Here is a 25,737-nt window from a genome sequence, read left to right on the forward strand (position 1 = left end):
CTTTCATGAGCTACAGCTCACTTCATCGGATGCATTCAGTGGAAAATACAGTGGGGAGATTTATATACATAGAGAACATGAAACAATGGGTGTTACCAGACACACTGTAAGGAGAGTGATCACTTAAGATGAGCTATTACCAGCAGGAGAGCGGAGCGGGGCGGGGTGGGGGGGGGGAAACCTTTTGTAGTGATAATCAAGGTGGGCCAGTTCCAGCAGTTGACAAGAACCTCTGAGGAACAGTGGGGACCTAAAAGTGGCAATTCTTCAACAAAAAAACTTCAAAAACAGACTCCAAGGAGAGACTGCTGAATTGGAATTAATTTGCAAACTGGATACAATTAACTTAGGCTTGAATAGAGACTGGGAGTGGATGGGTCATTACACAAAGTAAAACTATTTCCCCATGTTTATTCCCCCCGCCCCCCCCCCCCGCTGTTCCTCAGACGTTCTTGTCAACTGCTGGAAATGGCCCACCTTGATTATCACTACAAAAGGTTTTCTCCCCCCCCGCCCCGCCCCGATCTCCTGCTGGTAATAGCTCATCTTAAGTGATCACTCTCCTTACAGTGTGTATGGTAACACCCATTGTTTCATGTTCTCTAGGTATATAAATCTCCCCACTGTATTTTCCACTGAATGCATCCGATGAAGTGAGCTGTAGCTCACGAAAGCTTATGCTCAAATAAATGTGTTAGTCGCTAAGGTGCCACAAGTACTCCTTTTCTCTTTGGTGCTAACAAGTCACTGTTCACTCACTTTGCCTTGGCTGCAGCCCATCCCCCTGTTATTTGTCTGTATAGTGCCCACCTAGATTATGAGATCTTCAGGGAAGGGACCTGGTCTTCAAACCCTTTGGTAAAGCAGCGAGTGCACTGTTTGCACCATACAAATCATAAATAAATTAAAGAATAACTCCCCTTTCTCTACGCACAGCCTGCTAGTCAGTGACAACGCACAACACGGTGCTTTGATTAACCGCAGGCACTTCATCAGGTGCGGTTAACACACGGAGCTACAATTTTTCCTGCTTGGAATACCTGGTATGCTCCCATCTGCAATGCCAGATCCTTTCCCTTGCTAGCCTTAGTGGTAGAGCACAGCTGAGATGCAACCAGGACCCAAGAGAAAAAGGCCCAAGAGAAAAAGTTTGCTGTACCCTTTAACCGCATTGTTGCTAAGAACACTTGAGCTTCCTGGTCTCTGTGGCAATACGCTCTTTAGCACACATAACACATTCGTGTTTATAGTGCTGTGTTATTGCATGAATGGGGAACTAGCAACTGGAACACATGGCTACAAATCCCAGCTTCCTAATTCTTCTGCTCTATGCCATTATGTTTTGGCAGCCATTTTAACCAAATGACCTCAAATGCTAATGAAAAGAAATAATCACTTCTTTAAATCCAGTCGGGAATATCCACATGAGCATGAGCTCATGAAAGATGCCAGTTTGACAACACTGCAAACCTTATCATCTCTGCAAAGGGTAAGTACAACATAAGAAGCAGCAGGAGAAACTTCCCATACAATACCCCTTGCTAATGTGCCTCAACCAGCATCTGGTGATCTAAAAGGGAAAGGCTCTGTATCTCATTCCCAAACTCCTACATTCAGTCCTTAGATGGTGTTTAAAGGCAATAGAATATCAAGGCGGGCTTAGTTCCCTGACACGTCATCCAGATGCAAAACGTGCAGAGTATGCCTAGTACTCAGGTGTTTATTGTAGATATCATTAACAGTCTTTGCACATATTGGGCACAGGAAGAAACCAGTCCATTTACTGACAGAAGCAGCAATTACTCACAGGATGCAGAGAACAGAAATAATCCCTACCTTTATGAACATTTAAAAAAAAAAAAAAAAAGCAAAGCTTCACAGCAGCATGGTTCTGAAAATGAACTGAATGACTTAACTAGCCCTGAGATCAGAGTTCTGTGTCTTTCACACAGGAATCATGAAGGGATCAATAGCACTCAATGCAGAGCAACGAGCTGCCTTTCTGACACTCATTTAGGTTTTGGTAACGTTATCAGTTCTAGCTGCGCACATGCAGAATCCTGAACTCAGAGCTGGCAGTTTTCAACAAGAGCATTTTGTTTTTTAAATGAATGTATTTATCATTTTGAAGCCCACACATGCCTCCAGCCCAGGATTTTGGATTTCAAATCATTTTGATATTTAAAATGAAAAGCATTTCAGTTCAACTTTCAATTACGACGTGGAAGGGCTGCAGAAAAGCCTCTTTGCAAGCATTGCTGCAACAGTTGAAACCAGAAGAGGTCCTCTTGCTAACAGGTTACAGCTACTGGATTTGAACACATAGGAGTCTGGGGAAAAGAGCTTTAGTTTGGAACTCTTTCCCCTTTTGGTCTGAAAGAACCCAAATCTGTTGATCCTCTCCACACAATGTAAATCCCCTTTATTTGAGCAGACTCTCTATGTTAGTTACATGGTACCCATTACTGCAGTATCTAAACACCTCATTGCTTTAATGTATTTCTTCTCACAACAACCCTGTGAGGTAGGGCAGGCCTATATTATCCCCATTTTATAGGTGGGGAACTGAACCACAGACATACTAAGTAACTTGCTGAGGATTACACAGGTAGTTTATAGCACAGCAGATAACTGAACCCTGTTCCCTTCAGTGGTAGGTTAGAACCCTAACCACTGCTCCATCACTCCCACATAAGTACATTTGTTATTTTTAACAGCTAATGTTGAGGTTGAGTCATTTCGTTTTGATTGATATTGGCTCCCCTGTTCTTGCAAGTTTCCAGTAAACATGCCCAGATAGGTTACTACAGATAAACAGCAAGAGTGCTATTAATCAAATGAATTACTGACTCCAGGACCAGTAAACATCCACTACAATCAGAATGATCCTGCAAATAGGTGCCAAGCCAATTCATACCACCTCAACAGCAACCCCTGTAACCAGTGAAGCTGGAGCTCTGCTGGACCCCAAAGGGAATTTGTCCAATCTGTGTCAGCAGGGACAAGGGTGGCAGTTCATGGATCATTGTCTAAGGGAAATGGGTTTTAAATTGGAGAAACATAATCTTCAGGGAATCAGACAGGAAGCACTCTGGGGTTCTTAAAAAATCTGAACATGCGTAACAACAATACCACGAGCCATATTTTCAAAGCAGAAATTCTGGTCATGAAAGTCCTTGGAACATATTCCCAATGATAAATGCGTCTTTCCCCCCCTTGTTTATCACATACCTCAGGTGGAGGAGTAGGAATCATTTTTTCTCCTGGCACAGAGAGGGAAAAAAAATAGAAAAATAAGCAAGAGCCAACATGAAAAAAGATTTTATAATCTCCAGCTATTAATGTTACTTGTACGTTTCTTCTGCCTTTGCATTTGTGCCCTGTCTCGTGTTCCCCAGCATATTACTCACAATAGTGCAGACACTGGCCTGACCTTTTAGAAACATAAAGCACTGAGTGTGTTACTCTCCATATAAAACAAATGGCATTTTTGCTCATGTTAACACAAAAATAGGGATGGGCCCAAAAAAACCTGAATTTAGGATTTAGAGATGAATTTAGAGATGAATTTTGCAGCTGGTCCATATTTTTATAATGGACTGAAATAAACATCTGGAATGAAACACCCGTGAACTTTGGGGTGCTTGAAAATCCTGATCCAAATTTTTCATCTTGGGACCACCTCTACTCTGACCCCCTCTAATACAAAATGTCAGTGATTCTACATGTACAAGTGCATTTGAATCTCTCCAAACATGAGATGCGAGCCAGCCAACTGGCCTATCCAGGAAAATAAGGCGTTTGCTGCTTGCAACACTACACACAAAAATGGGGTGGGGGATGAAGAGTGGGGGACCTCATGCCCTTTGGAGGCTATTACTGGAAGCTCTACCTTCAGGAGATAAAAGGGATTAACCCAGGGAAGACACAGGTAGACAACATGTAAGCACTTGAACAACTCAATACAACATTAGTCCAGGCAGGAGTCTATTAACAGTGTCTGATGGAAGCAACTGTATTATTTATTAAACTGACAAGTTCAATCGGCTGCTTTTATACCAGTATAAAGAGAGCTATTGTACTTTCATGTCCTTTTAAACACAGAGAATAAAGTGTTCCCTGGGGTGCTTTCATGAGCTGCCTTCGATTAAGAGTTCTTAGAACATTTGATATTGTCAGAGATCAGCTTGCCAGAACCCCAAGTGGATTTGCAGCTTTCACAAAAGAAACGAGGATGACAGCAATTATAATTAAAAGTAGGCTGGAGAATGAAGGACCTTACCTGATGTGTACTTTACTTACTGTACCTAAAGGCTAGGCTGTCAAACATGGGGGAACTAACCTGCTTTTACATCGTTGGCAGAAATGTCAGAATTGGCATCATATTATCAGTGACTGATGCCAAGATGTTATTTCTCCTCTCAAAGTGCTAATTTTGGTGAGATGTTTGTGCTGCTTTCTAGAATGTCAGCAATACAAAGGAACGGAGTAGTGCCTAACTCTGAGAAGTAGACAGTCCATGACATATGTCAGAGCTTACATGGAGGTGTAAATTATCAGAATAAGACTAAAGGAGTACTTGTGGCACCTTAGAGACTAACCAATTTATTTGAGCATAAGCTTTCGTGAGCTACAGCTCACTTCATCAGATGCATCTGATGAAGTGAGCTGTAGCTCACGAAAGCTTATGCTCAAATAAATTGGTTAGTCTCTAAGGTGCCACAAAAAAGTACTCCTTTTCTTTTTGCGAATACAGACTAACGCGGCTGCTACTCTGAAACCTGTCAGAATAAGACTAAGTATTTCACATCCCATGTTTAAAAATACAAAAGGAAATGCCCTTGCACAATATCTCCGATCTACAAAGCACTATGCAATTTGGATCCTGGCTACCTTAGCCACTGTCACCTTAGCCACTGTCTTTCTCATCATGTTTTATCCCAATGGTTAAGATCAGCAGGGGTGCATCGGCTAGCAAACCCTAGATTAAAAGGTCTGGGAGCTGGTGCAATGGGGTTCTCAGTAACAGGCTTTTGACTCTGGAGTTTGTTTTCCTCATTGGCTGACAGAGCCTGAGTTGGACTAGGACTTGCTTCCTTATGTCATTTTAGATCCTGATGTATGTGATTTGATACTTTTGTGCACACACCAAGAGGTGCGTCTTATAAACTGTAAAATAATAACTAGTTATTTAGGGTGGATAAAGGATGTTAGTTCCAATAGCTTTTACGCTGAATTTTGACAGTGAAACCATTAATGGAAAAAAAAAAAAAAGGGAACATTATTCTGGGATGTATTAGCAGGAGTGTTGTAAGCAAAATACAAGAAGTAATTCTTCCGCTCTACCCCATGCTGATTAGTCCTCAACTGGAGTATTGTGTCCAGTTCTGGGTGCCACATTTCAGGAAAGATGTGGACAAATTGGAGAAAGTCCAGAGAAAAGCAACAAAAATGATTAAAGGTCTAGAAAAGATGACCTATGAAGGAAGATTGAAAAAATTGGATTTGTTTAGTCTGGAAAAGAGAAGACTGAGAAGGGACATGATAACAGTTTTCAAGTACATAAAAGGTTGTTACAAGGAGGAGGGAGAAAAATTGTTCTTCTTAACCTCTGAGGACAGGACAAGAAGCAATGGGCTTAAATTGCAGCAAGGGCAGTTTAGGTTGGACATTAGGAAAAAATTCCTAACTGTCATTGTGGTTAAGCACTGGAATAAACTGCCTGGAGAGGTTGTGGAATCTCCATCACTGGAGATTTTTAAGAGTAGGTTAGACAAAAACCTGTCAGGGATGGTCTAGATAATACTTAGTCCTGCCATGAGTGCAGCGGACTGGACTAGATGACCTCTCGAGATCCCTTCCAGTCCTATGAGTCTATGAAAAGAAATTTCTATGCTGTCATGGAACTTTCTGAAAATCTGAATGCCACCGTTATCCCATACTTCTAGATAACAGATCAATAGAAATGTATACCATCTACTTTGAAGCCAGAAAACTAACTTTAGGAAGCACCAAATCCATTGGGGACATAGAGACACAAGTCCCCTTCATAAATATCTTATTTTTTTCTAGAATATCATAACTCTCAGTATATAAGCCTAGCAGAATCAGAGCTTTCATTGCAGCTCCATTAAGCTCACTCCAGCTGGACCAGCAGTTGTTGAGCACCATCATGCTTTCTGCATCCGCTCTGGAAGATTAGTCTGCTACTTTTGCAGCACACCCTGAGAAGAGACTGATGGCCAGACTCTGATCTCAGGAATAGCTGAGTAAAGCCAGAGTAACTCTATTAAGCTCAAATCCATGGAGTTACTCTGAATTTACACTGTTAATAAGCTCTGAATTTTGCCCCACATCAAACCCAGTTCTCTCATTTGCTTACTGGTAACATAGAAAAATAAGGTATTTTATAATGGGGCCTTTTCAGCTGCGAGGTTTGAATTTCATGACCTGACTACTTTCCCCCACCCCAATTTCAGTAATAAAGGCAAACAGAGCTGAATGGGATGCTTTGCCTATGTTCAATTATATTCCCCTTTAACCTTTTATTTCTCCTCTAATTCAAACCCTTGTGGAATACAATGGCCTAGTTCTTTGAAAGAGAAGGTACAATCAATTCATTCATGGGCATTAGCCAATAGGAGCACAAAGAGTGAAGGATCCCCTGCTCCAATCTTCATTTCTGAATGTGCAATAGGCTGTTGCCAAATAACTGAATTTTTCTGTAATATAAATATTTGTAAATGTAATCTCCAGTCTGCCCCCGCTTTATCCCCACTGAATCTAATGGGCCTCATGGTCAGCGTTCAAGATCAGTGAGCCTCTGGAGTCAGTAATATAGAAAGATTTGGCTTTAGAACAAAGTTTAAAAACAAGCAGGGCCTTTGCTCCACCTTCAGGTCAGTGAAGGACATTGCATGGCAACAATGTTTCGACAAATATTTGGCTGAAGAATTAATATAGCTCTTGGGAGGGCAAAGGCATTTGTTAGAAACTTCTAAAACACTAATATTCTTAGTCAATGAAACAGACCATTCCTGGTTCAAAAACAGAGTGACAAATTTACTAAACACTGGTCGTTAAATTCGGCCCCATTTATGCACTAGACAATCACATTGGAGACAACAGGTTGTAAACCAAGAGAAATTTAGAAAGAATACATCATATTTCAACAAATCTGAGGCCCTTTAGAATTTCACAGTTGCCACATGTCCACTTCATGGCTGTTACTAGACTCCACTGTGGTCATTCAGAACATCCCAGCAACAGTGGAGATAACAGAATACAGATTTTCCTGCTCCAAAAGCACAGGTCCCTACCGTCTGAGCTCATAGAGACCCTTCTTTAGCTGTTAGCACTATAGGGTCTGACTGTAACACTGAACAGTCCTGCTTCCATTGTGGCAATGACTTGGGATAGAGAGCTGCTAAAATCATCTAGATTTGTCAGTAAACTGCTGATATTGGCACCTGCTCCTATCTCTTGCTGTCACTGGGAGAGCAGGGGAGCTATGTGGAGAAGGTGCTCTGGCTGCATCACTCTGGTTAGAGTTCTTGAAGGATTGCCCTAGGACTTGAAAGTCTTGTCTATATGGGGAGTTATTCTGTAATAAGAATTCCAGGTTAACTCCCTGTGCGGACACTCTTGTTCTGGAATAAGAGTGTTTTACTCTGAATGAGATTAGATTCCAAAATGGATTAAGAGTTCCTTATTCATAAATGGATTAAACCAGTTCAGAATAAGGCACTCTTATTCTGCAATAAGAGCATCCACACATGTAGTAAATCAAGAATAGTTAATCCACACCCTATTTTATTCCAGATTAATTTTCATGTGTAGATAAACACTTAATCAGGGACACTCCAAGGAGTCCTCCTAAGAGTCTAACTATAGAGATCCTGCCTACAGCATATTTTCCAGCTCATCCAAAACTATAGATATGTGGCTAGGCAATATGATATATAGAGTGGAGCTAAGTAGGCATTCACTCTAGCCATATTTCTATGACTGTGAGCAGTTGAGGACCATGCTTTTGGAATGTCTGCTATTGTCAGGCAGTACACTGTGGGGGAGATGAGGAAAATCAAGGAGGGGAAAAGGTTAGTGAGGAAACCCTGGGGAGCCAAAGAAAAGCAGGGGGAGGGTAGATACTTGGTAGGGGGGCAAAAGAGAAAGTGTGCAAATAAGTCACTGTATGTTCAAACATCCAAATTACATCACTGTATGATGTATAAGGCTCCAGATTTCTGGGCCTGCAGTCTTATCAGGTATGATGATATTCAACAATTTATACTGTTTATTTAATTATAAAAGAATTTTAGTTCCTATAAGGTTTATCATGAGCTATTTGATTCATTACTGCAAAATGTTTATTGGGATCACATTGTGAAAAAGAGAATGTTAATGTCTACCATTTCAAGTGCAAACTTATAATAGAGTTGGAATATCTGACCTCACCTATAGGAACAGCTGAATGGGCCCGGGAGACAGTCTTGGGGTCTCTAACCATCATGGCGTTCTGATTTAAAAAAAATAAATCAACATTTTTCTTTTTTTAATAAACAAGCAGGGAGATACAATACAGTAGGTTGGCCAAACTTTACCCAGCACAGGCCACAAGAGCCTCAGCACAGTAACCTATGTGTATTAAATGGGGCAGATTGTAGCTGTCTGACAATTAGTACAGAGGAGGTGAGATCTGTGGAGACTACAGGTTCAAGCATGTAATACTCCATCTTGAATACTGGGACCTTGCACTGTTAATCTGCCAAGTTTGTTAATACCAGCTACAGAATTTCGCTCTCTTCCCCCAATTTTATTGGCATGGGCAATTCTGGAAAAATCTGTGAGATAGCCTGATTCACGTGAAAACATGAATCATTTGTTTAATAAATCTGACTTAAGATTTGTATTTAGGTCCTTCAAAAGCAAACCTTGATTCTCTTCTGAGTTATCATCTTATAGAATCACCAATTTAAAGGAGGCTTCTGTGTATTATTAATATTCATGAGTTTTCTGAATGAATAAAAAACTTCCACTGTGAAACTGGAATCTAAATGGATCACCGAGCTCTGCCATCCTGCCATCCAACAGCAGTTGAAGTAAACTGGTAACATTTTCGGGAGAGCACCTATGTTTGCAACAACAGGTACCTGCATCTCTGAGGAAAATCTTTTATGTTTTGGAGTACGTGTCTTTCTCAGACCAGCACCTTCTGAACTGGATAATTTCCTGGGCACAAGCTTCTAAATCATAATTAAAATAAGGCAAATTTAAGAACATACTATATAAGAGCAAACTCCACAAGTAGGGAAACACCCTGTTTAGTAGCAAGGAATATATTTTTAAAATCATATTAAATGCTATGGGTTTTTATTAGAGATGGGCCCAATCAGAACCTGAGATCTGAACCCCTCAGTTTTGGGGATGCTCAAAATCCAAATCTGAATTTGGAATTTTGTGAGTTGAGCCCATCTGTAGTCTATTACTCACAACCAACTATGTTAAAAGATCATTAAGGTTGCAAAGGCAAGCACTCAAAGTTAGAATATACCAAAATTAAGGTTGTCTGTGTGACCCAATCTGGCTTCCTTGTACATTTGCATTATAATACAGTCTTTATTTGCATGATCACATACTATGCCATTTTTTTCCACAAGGCCCCTGCCTCATTCAGTGCACAGAATTCATGGTGCTCATGAAGATGAGCAGTTATTTAATATTTTATGTTCTCCGAGTCCTTACTGCTTAAAGTGTGGCACTAGGACTTATTTACTGCACACTGTTCACATCCTATTCCTCCTGGACTTTTCTATGGCACTTATCATTAATGTATCTTAGCTACCAATTTTAGGATTGTTGTACGTACTTAATAAAAACCCTTCAGAAATAGTAATCACTGTTTATGACATGTGTCATTGTGAATGCCCCACTAATACCAACTGTAGCATTTATGGTGATGGAGAATACCTTTTCTTTGCCGGATGGAAATCTGTCGCTCTTTGAAGCTTTTTTCTTCCTTTTTTCAGAACCTTCAGAACAGGGACAACAAGAACCTGTAATGTGACTTGTTTCTGTGAGGATTGTCTGTGTGGGCATGAGTGCGTGGATCAGGAAAGAGAAGGCAGAGCTGAACTGTGCACTGAGTGCTGAAGAAGCACTCTATGTAAGCTCGAACCAACAGAAGTTGGTCTAGTAAAAAAGATATTACCTCATCCACCTATCTCTCTCATATCCTGGCACCAACAAGGCTTCAACAACACTGCTGAGTGAATAACAGATCCAGAAGGCATTTTTCAAATATGGGGCAAATCCTGCTCCTTACTCATATATGTACTCCCACTGAAGTCAGGTCTTGCATGAGTAAAGCAAGGAGAATTTGAACAATGCTCATGCTCCATCTCTAATCAAGTAATTACATATTAGTATAATAATAATTTTCCCTTTTGTAGCATCTTCCATCAGATCTCAAAACACTACCAACATGAATGAATTAATCCTCATAACACTTCATATAAGCATTATGTATCCATTTTACAGACAGAAAAGTTGAGGCACAGACAGTTTAAATGACTTGGCCATGGCTATCAGGAAGTCAGTGGCAGACCCAAGAATAGAGCTCAAGACCCTGGTCCTGCACTATGAAAGTCAATGTAAGTTTTGCCACTGATAAGAGTAGGCTCATGCCTGGGGAGAATATCTGTAGAACTATGATATACAATAAAAGCCAACAATAAAAGAAGACTTTTAATACCTGTTTTTCTCTTCATCTGTAAAGTCTGAGTTTTGTCCAAACAGAAATCTCCCTCTGTTAGAAGATTTTTTCTCTCCTTGTCTGTTTCTTCACTGACTTGTTGCTGTTCAGTGCTTGGGATTTGCTGTAGCAATTCTGTATCAGGGGATTCACTCTCAGCTTCAGCAACCTGAACAAAAATAAAGCAGGCAAGTTTTGGTTGTTAGGGGGAGGAAAATGCCCAGTTAAAAAAAATCCCTCTCTTATCCCTTATTTTTGAAACTATCAGCTTGCAACATGGCAAATCCAGTCAGTACTGATTAAGGGCAAAATCCTCCTTTCAGAACCACATTGTGGATCTTGCCTTCAGTATTCTGTGGTCTCTACCACTGTGGATCTCACTGTCAGGAGTTCCTATGCATAAGGAAAGCCCAATAAGCAAACTGAGATCTGTTATATGGAGACGAAATAAAAATATTTGCCCTAAATCCAGGCAATTAGAACAATATTCCATTAAAACAGCCTTTGGCTACCTTTCCATAACTCTCTGCAATGCTGCTTGTAAAACCCACAGCTGTATCACAGACTCATGCCCTTTAAGGTCAGAAGGGACCATTGTGATGATCTAGTCTGACCTCCTGCACATTGCAGGCCACAGAACCTCACCCACCCATTCCTGTAATAGACCCCGAACCTCTGGCTGAGTTACTGACATCCTCAAATCATGGTTTAAATACTACTAGTTACAGATTATTCATCATTTACATTAGTTTAAACCTGCCAGTGACCCATGCCCCATGCTGAAGAGGAAGGCAACCAACCCCCGCTCCCAGGGTCCCTGCCAGTCTGATCCGGGGGAAAATTCCTTCTTGACCCCAAATATGGCAATCAGTTAGACCCTGAGCATATGGGCAAGACCCACCAACCAGACATCTGGGAAAGAATTCTCTAGAGTAACTCAGAGCCCTCCCCATATAGCGTCCTGTCTCCAGCCATTGGGGATTTTTGCTACTGGCAGTCACCAATGGGCCACATGCCAACATAGGCAGTCCCATCATACAATCCCCTCCATAAACTTATCAAGATCAGTCTTAAGGCCGGTTAGGTTTTTTGCCCCTACTGCTCCCCTTGGAAGGCTGTTCCAGAACTTCACTCCTCTGATGGTTAGAAACCTTTGCCTAAGTTTGAGCCTAAACTTGTTGATAGCCAGTTTACAGCCATTTGTTCTTGTGTCCACATTGGTGCTTAACTTAAGTAACTCCCCTCCCTCCCTGGTGTTTATGCCTCTGATGTATTTATAAAGAGCAATCAGATCTCCCCATAGCCTTCTTTTGTTTAGGCTAAACAAGCCAAGCTCTCTGAGTCTCCTCTCAAAAGATAGGTTTTCCATTCCTCGGATCATCCTAATAGCCCTTTTCTGCACCTGTTGCAGAATGAATTCATCTTTCTTAAACATGGGAGACCTAAACTGCACACAGTATTCCGGATGAGATCTCACCAGTGCCTTCTATAATGGTACAAACTTCCCTGTCTCTGCTGGAAATACCTCACCTAATGCATCCTAGCTCTACATTAGCCTTTTTCATGGCCGCATCACATTGACAGCTCATAGTCATCCTGCGATCAACCAATACACCTAGGTCTTTCTCCTCCTCTGTCACTTCCAACTGGTAAATCCGCAGTTTATAGCAAAAATTCTTGTTGTTAGTCCCTAAATGCATGACCTTGTACTTTGCACTATTAAATTTCATCCCATTTCTATTACTCCAGTTTACAAGATCATCCAGATCTTCTTATGTGATATTCCAGTCCTCCTCCGTATTGGCAATCCCTCCCGACTTTCTGTCATCTGCAAATTTTATTAGCACACTTCTACTTTTTGTGCCAAGGTCAGAAATACAATAAGATTGGTCCCAAGACCAATCCCTGAGGAACTACACTCATAACCTCCCTCCAGCCTGACAGTTCACCTTTCAGTATGGCCCATTGTAGTCTCCCCTTTAACCAGTTTCTTATCCACCATTCAATTCTCATATTAATCCCCATCTTCCTCAATTTAACGAATAATTTCCCATGTGGAACTGTATCAAATGCCTTACTGAAATCCAGGTACATTAGATCTATCTACTGCATTTCCTTTGTCTAAAAATTCATTTATCTTCTCAAAGAAGGAGATCAGGTTTGTCTGGCATGATCTGCCTTTTGTAAAACCATGTTGTATTTTATACCAATTACCATTCACCTCTATGTCCTTAACTACTTTCTCTTTCAAAATGTGTTCTAATTGTTGTTCAAATTTTGAACAGTATCAATTGCACTGACTTTTATTTGGTGAAAGGACTAGTATTTGTGGTTTCATTCCAGTGCTGTGAAGAAAAAAAACCCTAAAAAACATTTATATTATTAAACTCTACCCTGTATTTGAGATGTAATCCCAGGGATTAAAATAGAAACATTCCCAAATTACTTTCTGAGATAGTAAATGTACAAGGCAGTAATAGGCATTCTTGATGAGATGCCTGTCAGGCTAAATTCTCAGGCACAGAATTTACTTGTGCTCGAAGTTCTTCCAGCAGGTGTCCCCATAACAAAACAGAATTATGATGAATTATTGTGAACTCTAAGTACACTAGCTGTGTGTTAGAAGGCCCGAGTTTAATCAATGCACTTGAGAAGGGACCTCAAAATGACATTGCCAATATACAATTGAGTCATCAGCATTTCTGCTTTCCACCTTGATAAAAGAAAAGGAGGACTTGTGGCACCTTAGAGACTAACAAATTTATTTGAGCATAAGTGAGCTGTAGCTCACGAAAGCTTATGCTCAAATAAATTTGTTAGTCTCTAAGGTGCCACAAGTCCTCCTTTTCTTTTTGTGGATACAGACTAACACGGCTGCTATTCTGAAACCTGTCACCTTAATAAAGGCGGTGTTGTGTTGAAGGAAGTCAGACACGACATACTGCTGGACTCTGTACAGAAGTGTGAAATGGTTTCATACAAACCTCTTCCTCAGGCTGGGCCTCTGAACATACACTGAGTGGAGAAGAACATGGGGAGATTCCAAACTCAGGTATTTCCAAATCCACAGCCTCTGCAGGTCTGGGGCCAGGCAAGTATTTCATATAATCAGTCAGGATCATTCTTTCAGAGACTGGGAGAAAAGAGAAATGACTGCTTTAGTTATACCATTTGCTACTACACCCTATACACGTTAAGAGAATGTTATAGGGAAGCTTTCTGACAGGCTGGAAAACAGTCCTTATTAGAGTAAGAAGGGATCTCAGGATGTTTGAGAATCAATATTTCAAAAGACAGGATGCTTAATAAATGCACCTGAGAGCCTCTGATGCTCCCACACATTCCCTCCCTGGTCCACACACAAACTTCCTCCTCTTAATGGGCTTAACTCTCCACACCCAGCTCAGTGGCAGCTATTTGGGAAGGGGGCGGGGGGGCGCTGGAAGGAGAGAGGAGGCTCTTAGCCAGCTAACCTTCTCCAAACATCTACATTCCTATTTAAGGGATGACTTGCTGCCCACTCCCCTCCATTCTGGTGTTTTTACAGGAGGAGAGGGCAACCAGAAAGCCCACTCGTCCATGAACTACCATTTATGGGTATGTGAAAGTCAATGGGACTTGGGCTCTTAAGTGCCTAAATCACGGTTGAAAATGGGACTTAGGAACTAAGTCACTTATGTGCTTTTAAAAAATGTACCGTGGATATAACAACAGGCAGATGTTCAGAAGGTGAAGATAGTGGGGTTTTATTTCCCCCTGGACCATTTGCAGAGGTAATGAGCATCTGCAGCTCCCTTTGACTTCAACTGGAGTTTTGGGTGTACAGCAGACACCTGGTGTGCAGGGTATTGTGAAAATCTGGCCTATAGGGCCAGACCTTCAGCTGGTATAAATCAGTTTAGCTCCACTGAAGTCGACAGAGCTATGTCAATTTACACCAGCCGAGGATCTGGTTCAAGGTTTAGGACGCTACCAGATTTACTTTAGTTCTTGAATAAACAGAGGTAAAAGAAGGTAGAATTGTAGAAAGAATCCCTTACGTTCTGCCTTCTCTTGCTCATCTATGCTGAGAGGTCCAGGTTGTAACAGGAAGTCAAATACCTTCAATGAAGTTGCTGAGATACTGGGAGAACAATAAATCCGGGAAGGGGCCAGTGGCAACTTCCAGGACAGCTGGTGGATGACAGAGGAGTATACACATATAGCAACAGGTAATGTACAGGTAATAAAATGTTAAATTAACACAATACTTGCAGGTTCACATTGCATTAATGAATTTCCCAACCAACTCAGTAGAACACCCTCCTTTATATTTTGGGTCCTACCTAGGTTGATTGTGTCCCTTTTGGGATGACAGATGCTCTGTTTTTCGGGCTAGTGTACACTAGAAGCACTACAGTGGCACTGCTGTAGCACATCTGATGTAGATGCTCTGTATAATAATGGTCTGTATTTTTAATATATTTAACACTATTATAAATGCTGGAGACAAAGCGGGGCTTGGGGTGGAGGCTGACAGCTTGTGACCCACCATGTAATAACCTCGCGACCCCCTGAGGGGTCCCAACCCTCAGTTTGAGAACCCCTGCTCTATGCTGACAGGAGAGAGCTCTCCCGTCGGCATAATAAAACCACCTCCGCAAGAACCAGTAGCTATGTTGATGGGAGACATAGCACTGTCCACACTGGCACTTAGGTTGGTGTAACTTACCTCGCTTGTAGAGATGGCTTATTCACACCCCTGAGCGACATAAGTTATACCGACATAAGTGGTACTGTGTACCAGCCCTTAGAGATACTTACATTTCCTAAAGGGATCAAAATGTCTCAACACGTCTTTACTTCCAACACCATTTTCAGATTTCAAAGAAACTTAAGTATTCAACTAAGTCTAACCTTTTCTCCGCCCATTGGTGAAACCAGCAATTCTGTTGTGAAGTCACTGGTGAAATTAAATCCCATGTAAGGCACCTAGAGAAATGGGAAAAGGTTGACGCTCAGTAATCATAAATCTGTGAGGAAAATGTTTCCCTTACACACATACACACAGCTTGGTGAGGCATTTTTTTTGGTGCCACTCATATGCATGGGTTTCTAGTCATCAAGTCATCAGCTGTGTCACATAAAAACACTGTATATGGTCCATAGATGCAAAGTCTCATTGGAAGAAGCGTTTATTCTCAGTGGGTGAAATTTACCCCCCCTATTGGCACAAGACCTATATGCCACTCATAGGTTTAACCCAAAGCTCAAGTGGTGCATAGACCTAAATGCTCTCAGGAAAGTGCTGTTTGTGTCTCTATAACTCCTGAGGAAATTCTGAGCTACTGCACACGTGCATAATTAATGAGCACCACTTTTTTTTTTTTGCACAGAAAAAAGCTTCTGCCAAAATATTGATGCAGTTCCACCATTTTCCCACCAGAGGGCTCTGTGGCACAAGAACAGCAGCAGCTCCCCACCAGGGAGGGAAGAGAAAGAGCTGCCTTCTTCGCAGTGGACCTCGTCAGGAGACAGGGGCTATGGGGAGACAGACAGTGTGGGGTACTGGGGGGGGCATCAGACAGGGGTTCATAAGGGCTAGTGGGGGAGGACAGACTGGGGCAGGGGCTGAATGGGAGTGGAGGCACAGGGCCACAAGGGGGAGGGAGATTCAGGGCCAGATGGGGTTGGGGCGGGGGTGCAGAGCTACATAAGGACAGGGTGTGGTGGGTGGGGCACAGACACACATGGGGACAGGGGAAGGGGATGCAGGGTCACATGGGGACAGGGACAAATGTGCCTGACTGAATGGGAGAGTCTAGGGGTCAGCCAGGGTCTGCATGGGGGAAGTTCCCTAATAATCCCTCCACACTCCCCCACAAAAACCTGTTCCATACTTTCCCACCCATATCCAACAACCCTCCAAGTTCACACCCAGGCTCCTTCCCAGCAATTTACTTCCATCTCCCTTAGCTCCTCCATTACCCCGACTACCCCCAAGCCTTTGTTCTGCTTCTGAGGGGTGCGGGAAACACGGTCCTGTATTGTAGTTTAAATGAATTATTACTCAGAGTTCTGTATTAATATGCCTAGTAAGAAATCTATTTGTCAAAAAAAATAATAATTCCTGAATCTTTTTTGTTGTCTATATTGTTACAGACATACTTGCTGACAGGTATTTTGAAATAAATGACCAAAAAAATTGAAACTGGTGTGATTATATTGTGTTATTTTGATAAATAAAATATGAAGAATTTGAAAATATTATGTGCAGAATTTTTAATTTTTTGGTGCATGAGTACTCCCCCAGGAATACTCTATATCATTTGTATTAGGAAGAGGCACCATTATGACATATTAACTAAGAATGTAGAGGAAAAACTCAATGCTTGCTCAATTGTTAAATTGTAAGAAATGTGGCTATTTTATCTTCCATACCACTATGATCCAGAATGTTTTTTTGGATGGGTGTTTTTAAATTTACAATGTGTAAGGTCCTAGTCACCAGTATATAGTGCTGTGAAAACGTACCTATAAGATTTTCCTCCACAGTTTTCAGAATAAAATCTTAACAGATAAATAAAGAATAAGTGATAAGTATATAAATCTGTATTAGAGCTGGTCAAAAAACCAAAACACTTTTTTCCCCAAAAGTTTTCATGAACATTTCACTTTTGTTTTTCCTTAAAATTCCAAACTTCAGTGAAAAAATTATAAACATTTCATAATTGAATTTTTAAAAAAATCAATTCCATAGTGGTGGAACTTGAAAAATTGAAAAATGTTGGCAAAAATTTCATTTAATATTGAAATTTTGTATTCTATATTTAATAGGTAGAGAACATGTCAGTTTGGAGTACTTGCAGGTTAGCTGAAAGTACAAATAGTTATAAATGTGGGTAGTTGAACATGTTAGTGAATTATAATAAATCTGGTACATATAGAGGGAGTTATGTTCAGAAATACAAACTCCAACAAATAGAGAGAGATCACAGTCAAGTGCTAACTCATTCACCCAGTCTAACACATTTTCTTTCCCATGTAATAGGAATAGTTCACTTTTCTGGAGTATGCAACCATCTCTACTTTTAGAGGTAATGCTTATTAGTGAAATAAACTGAGACAATAAATCTGCTAACTGAACAGGTTTTCTTATTAGGAAATACATATCCCAGTTCTGGGTTTTACATAATATTTTTTCCACCACCACTTCCTACTACAGAAGGTCAGAGAAGAATCTGCCTTAATCCTGGAACTGGGGCAGGAATTATTGTTCTTCAGTGTATCTAGCACATGGTAGCAGACATAGCTGCTAGTATCAGACATTCTTCAGTGGAGCTGGTTTATGTTGTGTCTATGAGTGCTATGGCTCATTCAGAATTGTTTTCCCTTGTATATTTGATAGCAGTATGGGTTCAAGCAACTAGAACATACCAGATAAGAGTCCATGTCAGTGACTTTGGAGACATCAGTTTTTTCTTCCTTTTGGTAATTTAAAGCTTGGTTTTCATAAATGAAGGACTCTGGTGAAGATATCACAATATCACAAGAGTGTTATTTGTATAAATATATTTAAAAGGGCCATTGCCAAGACAAAAAGTTATATATATAATATCCTTATCTGTGTTACTACACATAGATTACTTAAAAATGAAAAAAATTACAAATTTGATGTACTTTTTACAATTGATGCTAGCTGTGTTTTGCATTCACTCATCCTTTGAGTTCATTCAGTTCAAATAGTAAACATAGACTGAATTGTTTCTGGATTCATTTCTGGATCCTATGCACAACTAGAACAATGCTGTTATATTTGGACAGCAAATGTTGTAGGAAAAAGTTTAAAGTGAAAAAAAAGTGTTTTCTTTTAAATGAGCAAAAAAATCATGAAAACATTTCAAATAATATTAAGATTTGTAAAACTATTTTTTTTTACAAAAGTCAAATTTGGGTCTAAATGACCCAAGATTGTTTGACTTTTAGAAGAATAAGCTCTTTATAATTTTCTTTTTAAAAGAAGTCAGGCACTCAACTCTGACTTGCAGATACTATAGGTCACTGTGAAATAAGGGCTCAGGTAGGAAAGCAACACCCAGTAAAGTGACCAAAGTTAGACTTAAATCTAACTGTGACCCAAATTACCATCAATTTATGACTATCCCTTTTGTTAAAGCATTGTTCACAGCTAATATGGTGCAATATATTGTGCAGACACTGAAAATCATAACAAATGGTTAAAAAAATCTGATTCCTAACAAGAGAGTAAATGTATCCATGTAAGACTGTCTGATGTCATACCTGTTGCTGAGATTCCAGAGACATCTGTGTCTGTCGCTGAGATACCCAGTGCCTTACTGTGAGGCAAGATGTAAAGATCATTTCTGAAAGCCACTAAAATATCTCCAGAACTATTCAGGAAACAAGCAGAGCTGAGAGTGTTATCAAGAAAAATGTCGGCCACCAAATTCTTGTGAATATCCCAGAGTTTCACCATGTAGTCCTCACTGGAAAATAAAGGAATCAGAATTATCTTGTGAAATAGTCTTAATGCTGATTTTAGTAATTCTCTGTGGGTGAAATTTTCCCTTGTACAGAGGGCCAACATGAGTTCTATGTACCACTTAATCCCACTAAATCATGAAAGTAGGGTTTAAGCGGGACATAAGTGGTGCAAAGGTTACATGTGGATTTCTGCCCAGGGAAGAATTTTACCCTGTAGGATCAGTGAGAATCCATAAGGAGAGGGATTAATCTGGGTTACCTAATAATTTTATTCCAGTCACAAACAAGTAGATTTCTTTAATCAATAGTAACCAAATTAACACTACAAAAGCAAAGACATTCAGAGTTCAGGAAGGAGCAGCATTTTATCATAGGGACTTTCATGCAGTGAAAGAGTTTACTTAATATAGCATCTACAACGTCAAAAACAATGTAATAAATTAATGAGGAAATAAGCCCTTCCTCCGTTTCTGAGAATAGGTTTAATTCCAACAGATTTTTTTAAAGGAAAAATGTACTCCAGATGACTGAATGTCCTGAAGACAGAAGGAATCTGTATAATCATACACTTGCTGTGTCACAGGCAGCTGCCGTGCAAACTCGTCCAACTTTGCACCATCTAGTAAACCTCATTCCTGTTCTGAAGCATTTGCCTCAAAGAGAAAGAGGAGTGTTCAGTCTCTGCATTCATTGTCAGCCTTTGATGTCTCTTCTAAAATTGCCAACAAAGATTCCAATTAATTGCTAATTGTGAAGGAAGGTTTTATGTTGGCCAATAGGAACTGAACTGAAACCCACCAATACTGGTGCAATTTCTTTATATTTTATTTCCTTTAAACAATAGCTTAGCTTGCAAATGAAATTTCCATTGACAATGTATATGTGAAAACAATGAGGAGTACTTGTGGCACCTTAGAGACTAACAAATTTATTTGGGAATAAGCTTTCGTGGGCCAAATAAATTTGTTAGTCTCTAAGGTGCCACAAGTACTCCTCATTGTTTTTGCTGATACAGACTAACATGGCTACCACGATGAAATGTATATGTTGTTGTTCAGATGCTTCCCTGGACTGGTTTGATTATCTCTGAAATCTCACCCCCACATTGTTCCTATCCTCCTGCAGTTCTACTTACACTGATATTTCCTAGGTATTTGCTAGATTGAAAATGGGGATAAATTTGGTCCATTAAATCCATAAGTAGTATTCCCAGCATCTCGCTTGGAAGGGTTCTAATAATGCATAATTTTACAGTGATACCAATACCAAAGTGATGTTACCAAGCTTGAGTTTATTGCGTGGAAAACCTATTGCACCAGCTGTAAGAGTATGAAACATGTTATCAGCCAAATGATAGGTTTTATACGTTTCATATGGATGTACCTGAGCTTCCATCCTGCACAAAACCCATCTGATTACCGTATAAATAAGGAGATGTTCAGTGCTTCACCTACCCACAGCTTAGAAAGAGAGAGAGGGTCTTGCAGGCATCCACTGCTACCACAGGGCCCTTGTGATCATTTGCAGAATCATGACTGATATCTGGTTCTTCATTTTCCCCTTAGAGACAGAGAAATATAATTTGGACATTCTGAATACCTGACTTTGAATTCCTCTCCCTTGATTGTATTGATGGTCACCCCACATGTCATTGGATAAGTAGTTTTCCCTAGATTTGCAACGGAGTCTTGGATTTCACTTATAACCATGTCATCATGAGGAGTTAATGCTCTCTATACTGGTAATGTACAGGGAAACATAACATTTGCTAAGATTGCATTAATGTACAAGGCTAAACTCAATTCGTAGAATTCAATTTTTAAAATCAAAGTTATTTCCACTGTATAGACCTGCTCCTTGGGTCGGGAGTTCCGCCAATATTCCCGTGCTAGATGCAACCTTGTTTAGACATGGATGTTGTTAGTACAGCTCTAGCAATTTTCCTGACCATCGTGATCACGGAGTTTTTTTCCTCAATCCAAGAACCATGTTAGCAAATTTGTGCTATTAAGCCCACCTACATTACAGACTTTTACTGAGATTTTAACAAGGTTGTAACATGGTTGACTCCATACTATCAGATGGTTAACACATAGAGTAAGATCCTGACCCCATCAAAGTCAATGGCAAAACTCCCATTGACTTCAACAGAGCCAGAATATCATTCATGATTCCTAAAATGAGCAGGCAAATTGTGTTTTGACCTCACTCATGAACAGAGCTGTAGCATAATTGTCGACCTGTAGCCAAGTTATAATATGGTATTGCTGCTATGTGAAGAGCACTGTCTAATTACATCAGTGTAACCAGGTTTGTCAATCCTCCTAACATAACTCCAACTTCCTTCTACAGGAGGACATCAAAACAGTCATTACAGGGCTGTCAATCTGGTACCTTTCACCATCATAAAATTCTCTAAATTATATTTATAAAATTAATAATATAAAAAGAAGACTGAATAGAGTTAATCCCATTACATGCAGAGGCCTTTGCCAACTCTACTTCTACTCCCTATGCCTTCAATTTGCATAATATTATTCAGAACACCTTCAAAATAGACAATCCTTTGTCCCTGGCACCTGCAGCTGAAACAGCATGGAAGAGCTACGCAGCCTTCCCAGAATGCACTGTTAAAATTATGATTCCAGGTAGTGTGATGGGTGTGGGTGGGCCAACAGTGTGCACAATACAACCTCATTGCTTTTTCTTATATCCTATTTCCATGTCCCGGCCTTTCATTTCTATGTTGCTTATTTAGATAAGCTCTTTGAGGCAAGGCCTTTACCTTCTTATATGTCTACAAAGGATTTAGCATGCTGTTTGGTGTTATACAAATAAATAACAACAGTAGATCCACAGACTACTGGACCACCAATACCACGACAGTCAGTCTAGGGGAGCAGTTACATGCTAAAGCCTTGGACAGGTTAATATAATGATGCCCTTGGAGATGTCCAGGCTCAGTTCAGGGACAGAGTTAAGTCTCATCTACACTAAAAATATAACTATGCTGTACCAGGATAGGGGAAAACAGGATTCTAAACAGGTCCCACAACACAGGTGTAAGTGGAATGCTGAAAGGCCCTACCCATCTACAAAGTCTATGTCATGGTTTTGAATAGGACTAAAGAACACGGTTCTCAGAAAAAGAATCCTGGTACAAACCAGTGAGGGAAACTATTAGTACCTTAATAAGCAATAAACTGTTTAAATGTGTTTTTTGCTTGCATGATTTCAACTACAGCATGATTTCAACTACAGCATGGGAAGGATCAACCAATTTTAGAGCCAAATAAAAAAACAGATGAGATAAAATGTACCTTTGTATCTCATGTATAATACAGATGTGATTCACTAAGAAAAACGGAAGACTTCTAATAATCAAAGTGTGTGGGAGTGGCATTTACATAGGCGGCAGGCCATTTATGTGCAGAAATCAGGTTAGACCCGAAAGAAACTCCATTTTGCCAATCATGTGGATGTTACTCAACGTTTCGAGAGAGCCCTAGGCTCAGCCCAGCCCTTTATGATGAGAAGGCAATATAAATGTGAATGTGAAACTTATTTTATTAAGCTATCAATGTTTACTTTATGAAAAGTGCATGCGCTCAGTTCTGATGAAACCACAGGACTGTCAGTTCACAGGACATCATGAGAATTGTAAACAAGGTCCAGTCCCCTGGAGAAGGTGAAATTAGGGGCTACTCTATACAGAGAGTGCATGTCAAGCTGGGGTGTAAATCTATGGCACTTTTGCCTGCCATACACTAACTGGCCATGTGGACCTTACTACCACATAATGTTTCAAACAGCAGTATATCAAAGCACAGTAGTGAAGTTGGGGATAAATGCTGGTATAAAATGATTTTACCTACTTCTCATTTGGGGAATATGGAGGTTAGTACAGTTAGTTTATCCACTTTTTTTGTACCATTACATCACTGCAGTAGCTGGATCAACATGAGAAACCCGCATCATGTGATGCTGTACCTACCCCATGAGGCATTGCAAACCTTTCCCAAAACACCCTGCAGCTAGTTGCGCAATGGCATAGCTACCCACAGTGCACTGCTCTCTGTGTCGATATAAGAGCTGCCAGCTTGGCTGCACTCTGCTGATAGAAGGAGAATAGTGTGGACATGCAACAGCCATTTAATTAATGCGCTTTAATTAAAGAGGCATTACTTTTGTCAACAAAACTCTGTAGCGCGGACATAGTCTTAGGCTAGAGTTAGATTTACACCCTGGCTTGCCTCTCACTAAATTGCTGTATAGACAAGCCCTACCTTAGCTGCCATGAAAATCTGTTTTGTTAACCTTTCGGATTAGGGTTGCTATCAATCATTTACGTATCAGGAATTCTCATAGAGACCTGTCTGGTTTTGGCATCCATTTGATCTTCTCTTCATGCTGTTACCACAGCAACTAATACTTGAAAGAAAATCTCTTAGCAAGCTAGTTCTTCAGATTGTCTCATCGGGTAGGGATACAACAGAAGTGGGGGCTCGAGGCAGGTCTGAGAACCACTTACCTACATCTTTCTTAAAGAAGGTTTCAGTGTTGTTATTCTGTTTCCATCTTTTTTCTTTTGACAAGATAAGCATCAGCACTTCACTTTTCTTTACTAAACAATACTCCCCAGGTCTATGTCTCAGTAATGATCTTGCTGTTAAGCCTGCTGTGTAGACTAAATAGCTCTAAAAAGTTTGCTTCCTACATTAAATTTCTAAATCACATACAGTTTGGATATTTTGTTGTAAACATTACTCCAGAAAGTGATTGAATAGTGGCAAAATACCCTTGCGGAAACAAAAGATATTACAAACAGAGATAGCTCTGAGCTGTGAAAATCAAATACTGACTTCCCCAAAGTTGAAAGGGGTTCATATCCATCTTACAGAGGTTGACCCAAGTTGGGAAGTTGAATCAGGAGCCAAGTTCTCCAAAGTCTGAGGGGATTCAGACATGGAGTTCCAGTTCTTTACACGATATTTCAATGCTGTGTAGGACTAGGTACAGGATCCAAGCATCAAGTTGTTTTGAGAAGGAAAAATATCTCAGTAGCTGTAGCAGAGAATACTAAACGGGCTAATTAAGCATGTGGTCTTCTCACTGCGGGTTGGCTGAACCAATGTGGGGTTGAGTTTTACTTTTTTCTAGGGCCCTAACCAAATTCACGGTCCATTTTGGTCAATTTCACAGCCATAGGATTTTTAAAATCATACATGTAATGATTTCAGCTATTTAAATCTGAAATTTCACAGCATTGTAATTGTAGGGGTCCTGACCCAAAAAGGAGTTGTGGGGTTTGCAGGGTTATTATAGGAGGGGTTGCAGTACTGCTACCCTTACTTCTGCGCTGCAGCTGGTGGTGGTGCTGCCTTCAGAGCTGGGCAGCTGGAGAGAGGCAGCTGCTGGCCGGGAGCCAGTTCTGAAAGCAGAGCCGCTGCCAGCAACAGCGCAGAAGTAAGGATGGCATGGTATGGTATTGCCACCCTTACTTCTGTGCTGCTGCTGGCGGGGCGCTGCCGTCAGAGCTGGGCAGCCGGCCAATAGCTGCCGCTCTCCAGCCACCCAGCTCTGAAGGTGGCGCAAGAAGTATGGGTGGCAATACCACAACCCCCCTAAAATAACCTTGCAACTGCCCTGTAACTCCCTTTTGGGTCAGGACCCCCGGTTTGAGAAACACTGATCTCTTCTGTGAAATCTGTATAGTATAGGGTAAAAGCACACAAAAGACCAGATTTCATGGTCCGTGACGCATTTTTCATGGCCACAAATTTGGTAGAGCCCTATCTATACAACATAATAAGACTGCGGATGCTAAATTCTAGCTTTTTGTTTTTGCCTTGAACACCAGTGTTATTTTGCATCTCTGTTCAGGCTGGCTGCATGCCCCTACCAGAGCCACCTGCGCAGATTAATTGTGCCAGGATCATGAGTAATTCAAGTAGGGAAGGGTGAGTTAGTGACTGCAGGCAAATGAGGTGCGGAGGTGGTGGGGTCTGCACCAGTATATGCCAACCACACCCTTAGTCCCCTCAACCAAACCTGGTTGTTTTGGGTGGGCCCGGATCAGGGTGCCACAGCTGAGCCCCTGATTGTCTTTCTGGGGAATCATTATCCATAGCTCAATATCCAGAACTCAGCCTATTGTAGTATAGTTTAAAATATTCTGTGTCACATGAGTTATATGAACAAGAGAGAAGAGTGCTAATGGGTACTATGCAGAGAAGTAGGGAGCATAGAACATGACCCCAAAACCAAAAACATGGACCAATATAGGTTTCAGCAAAACTTTGCCCCTCTGTAGAACTTGTATATGCTCTTTGATACAAGAGCATGAATAAAACTAGGTGAAGTATTTGTAGCAAAAAAAAATCTTATTTGATTACAAAAGACCTTTTTTCTACTTTTGAATAATTCATGAATGAACTTCAATTTCTAAGAATTTGTTATTCAAAATTAGCTAATGAATGTTTTATGCAAATATATTTCCA

At 40.5% G+C, this 25,737-nt stretch overlaps 1 protein-coding gene across 5 annotated transcripts in view; it reads right to left on the reverse strand.

The window, feature by feature from the left end:
- Positions 1 to 25,737, reverse strand: part of LOC102932289 — an 81,389-nt gene that overhangs the window by 22,169 nt on the left and 33,483 nt on the right. For all 5 annotated transcript variants that reach the window (XM_043551863.1, XM_043551864.1, XM_043551865.1 and 2 more), the window contains 11 exons: positions 20,692 to 20,797; positions 19,034 to 19,239; positions 18,170 to 18,258; positions 15,650 to 15,724; positions 14,794 to 14,926; positions 13,738 to 13,886; positions 10,754 to 10,922; positions 9,970 to 10,031; positions 9,153 to 9,245; positions 8,458 to 8,518; positions 3,232 to 3,263 (listed from right to left, as the gene is read on the reverse strand). In XM_043551863.1, the coding sequence (XP_043407798.1) occupies positions 3,232 to 3,263; positions 8,458 to 8,518; positions 9,153 to 9,245; positions 9,970 to 10,031; positions 10,754 to 10,922; positions 13,738 to 13,886; positions 14,794 to 14,926; positions 15,650 to 15,724; positions 18,170 to 18,258; positions 19,034 to 19,239; positions 20,692 to 20,797 (1,175 nt within the window). The remainder of the gene's footprint in view (positions 1 to 3,231; positions 3,264 to 8,457; positions 8,519 to 9,152; positions 9,246 to 9,969; positions 10,032 to 10,753; positions 10,923 to 13,737; positions 13,887 to 14,793; positions 14,927 to 15,649; positions 15,725 to 18,169; positions 18,259 to 19,033; positions 19,240 to 20,691; positions 20,798 to 25,737) is intronic.

Source organism: Chelonia mydas, chromosome 7 (genome assembly GCF_015237465.2).
Source record: "Chelonia mydas isolate rCheMyd1 chromosome 7, rCheMyd1.pri.v2, whole genome shotgun sequence".
Taxonomy (NCBI): Eukaryota; Metazoa; Chordata; order Testudines; family Cheloniidae; genus Chelonia; species Chelonia mydas.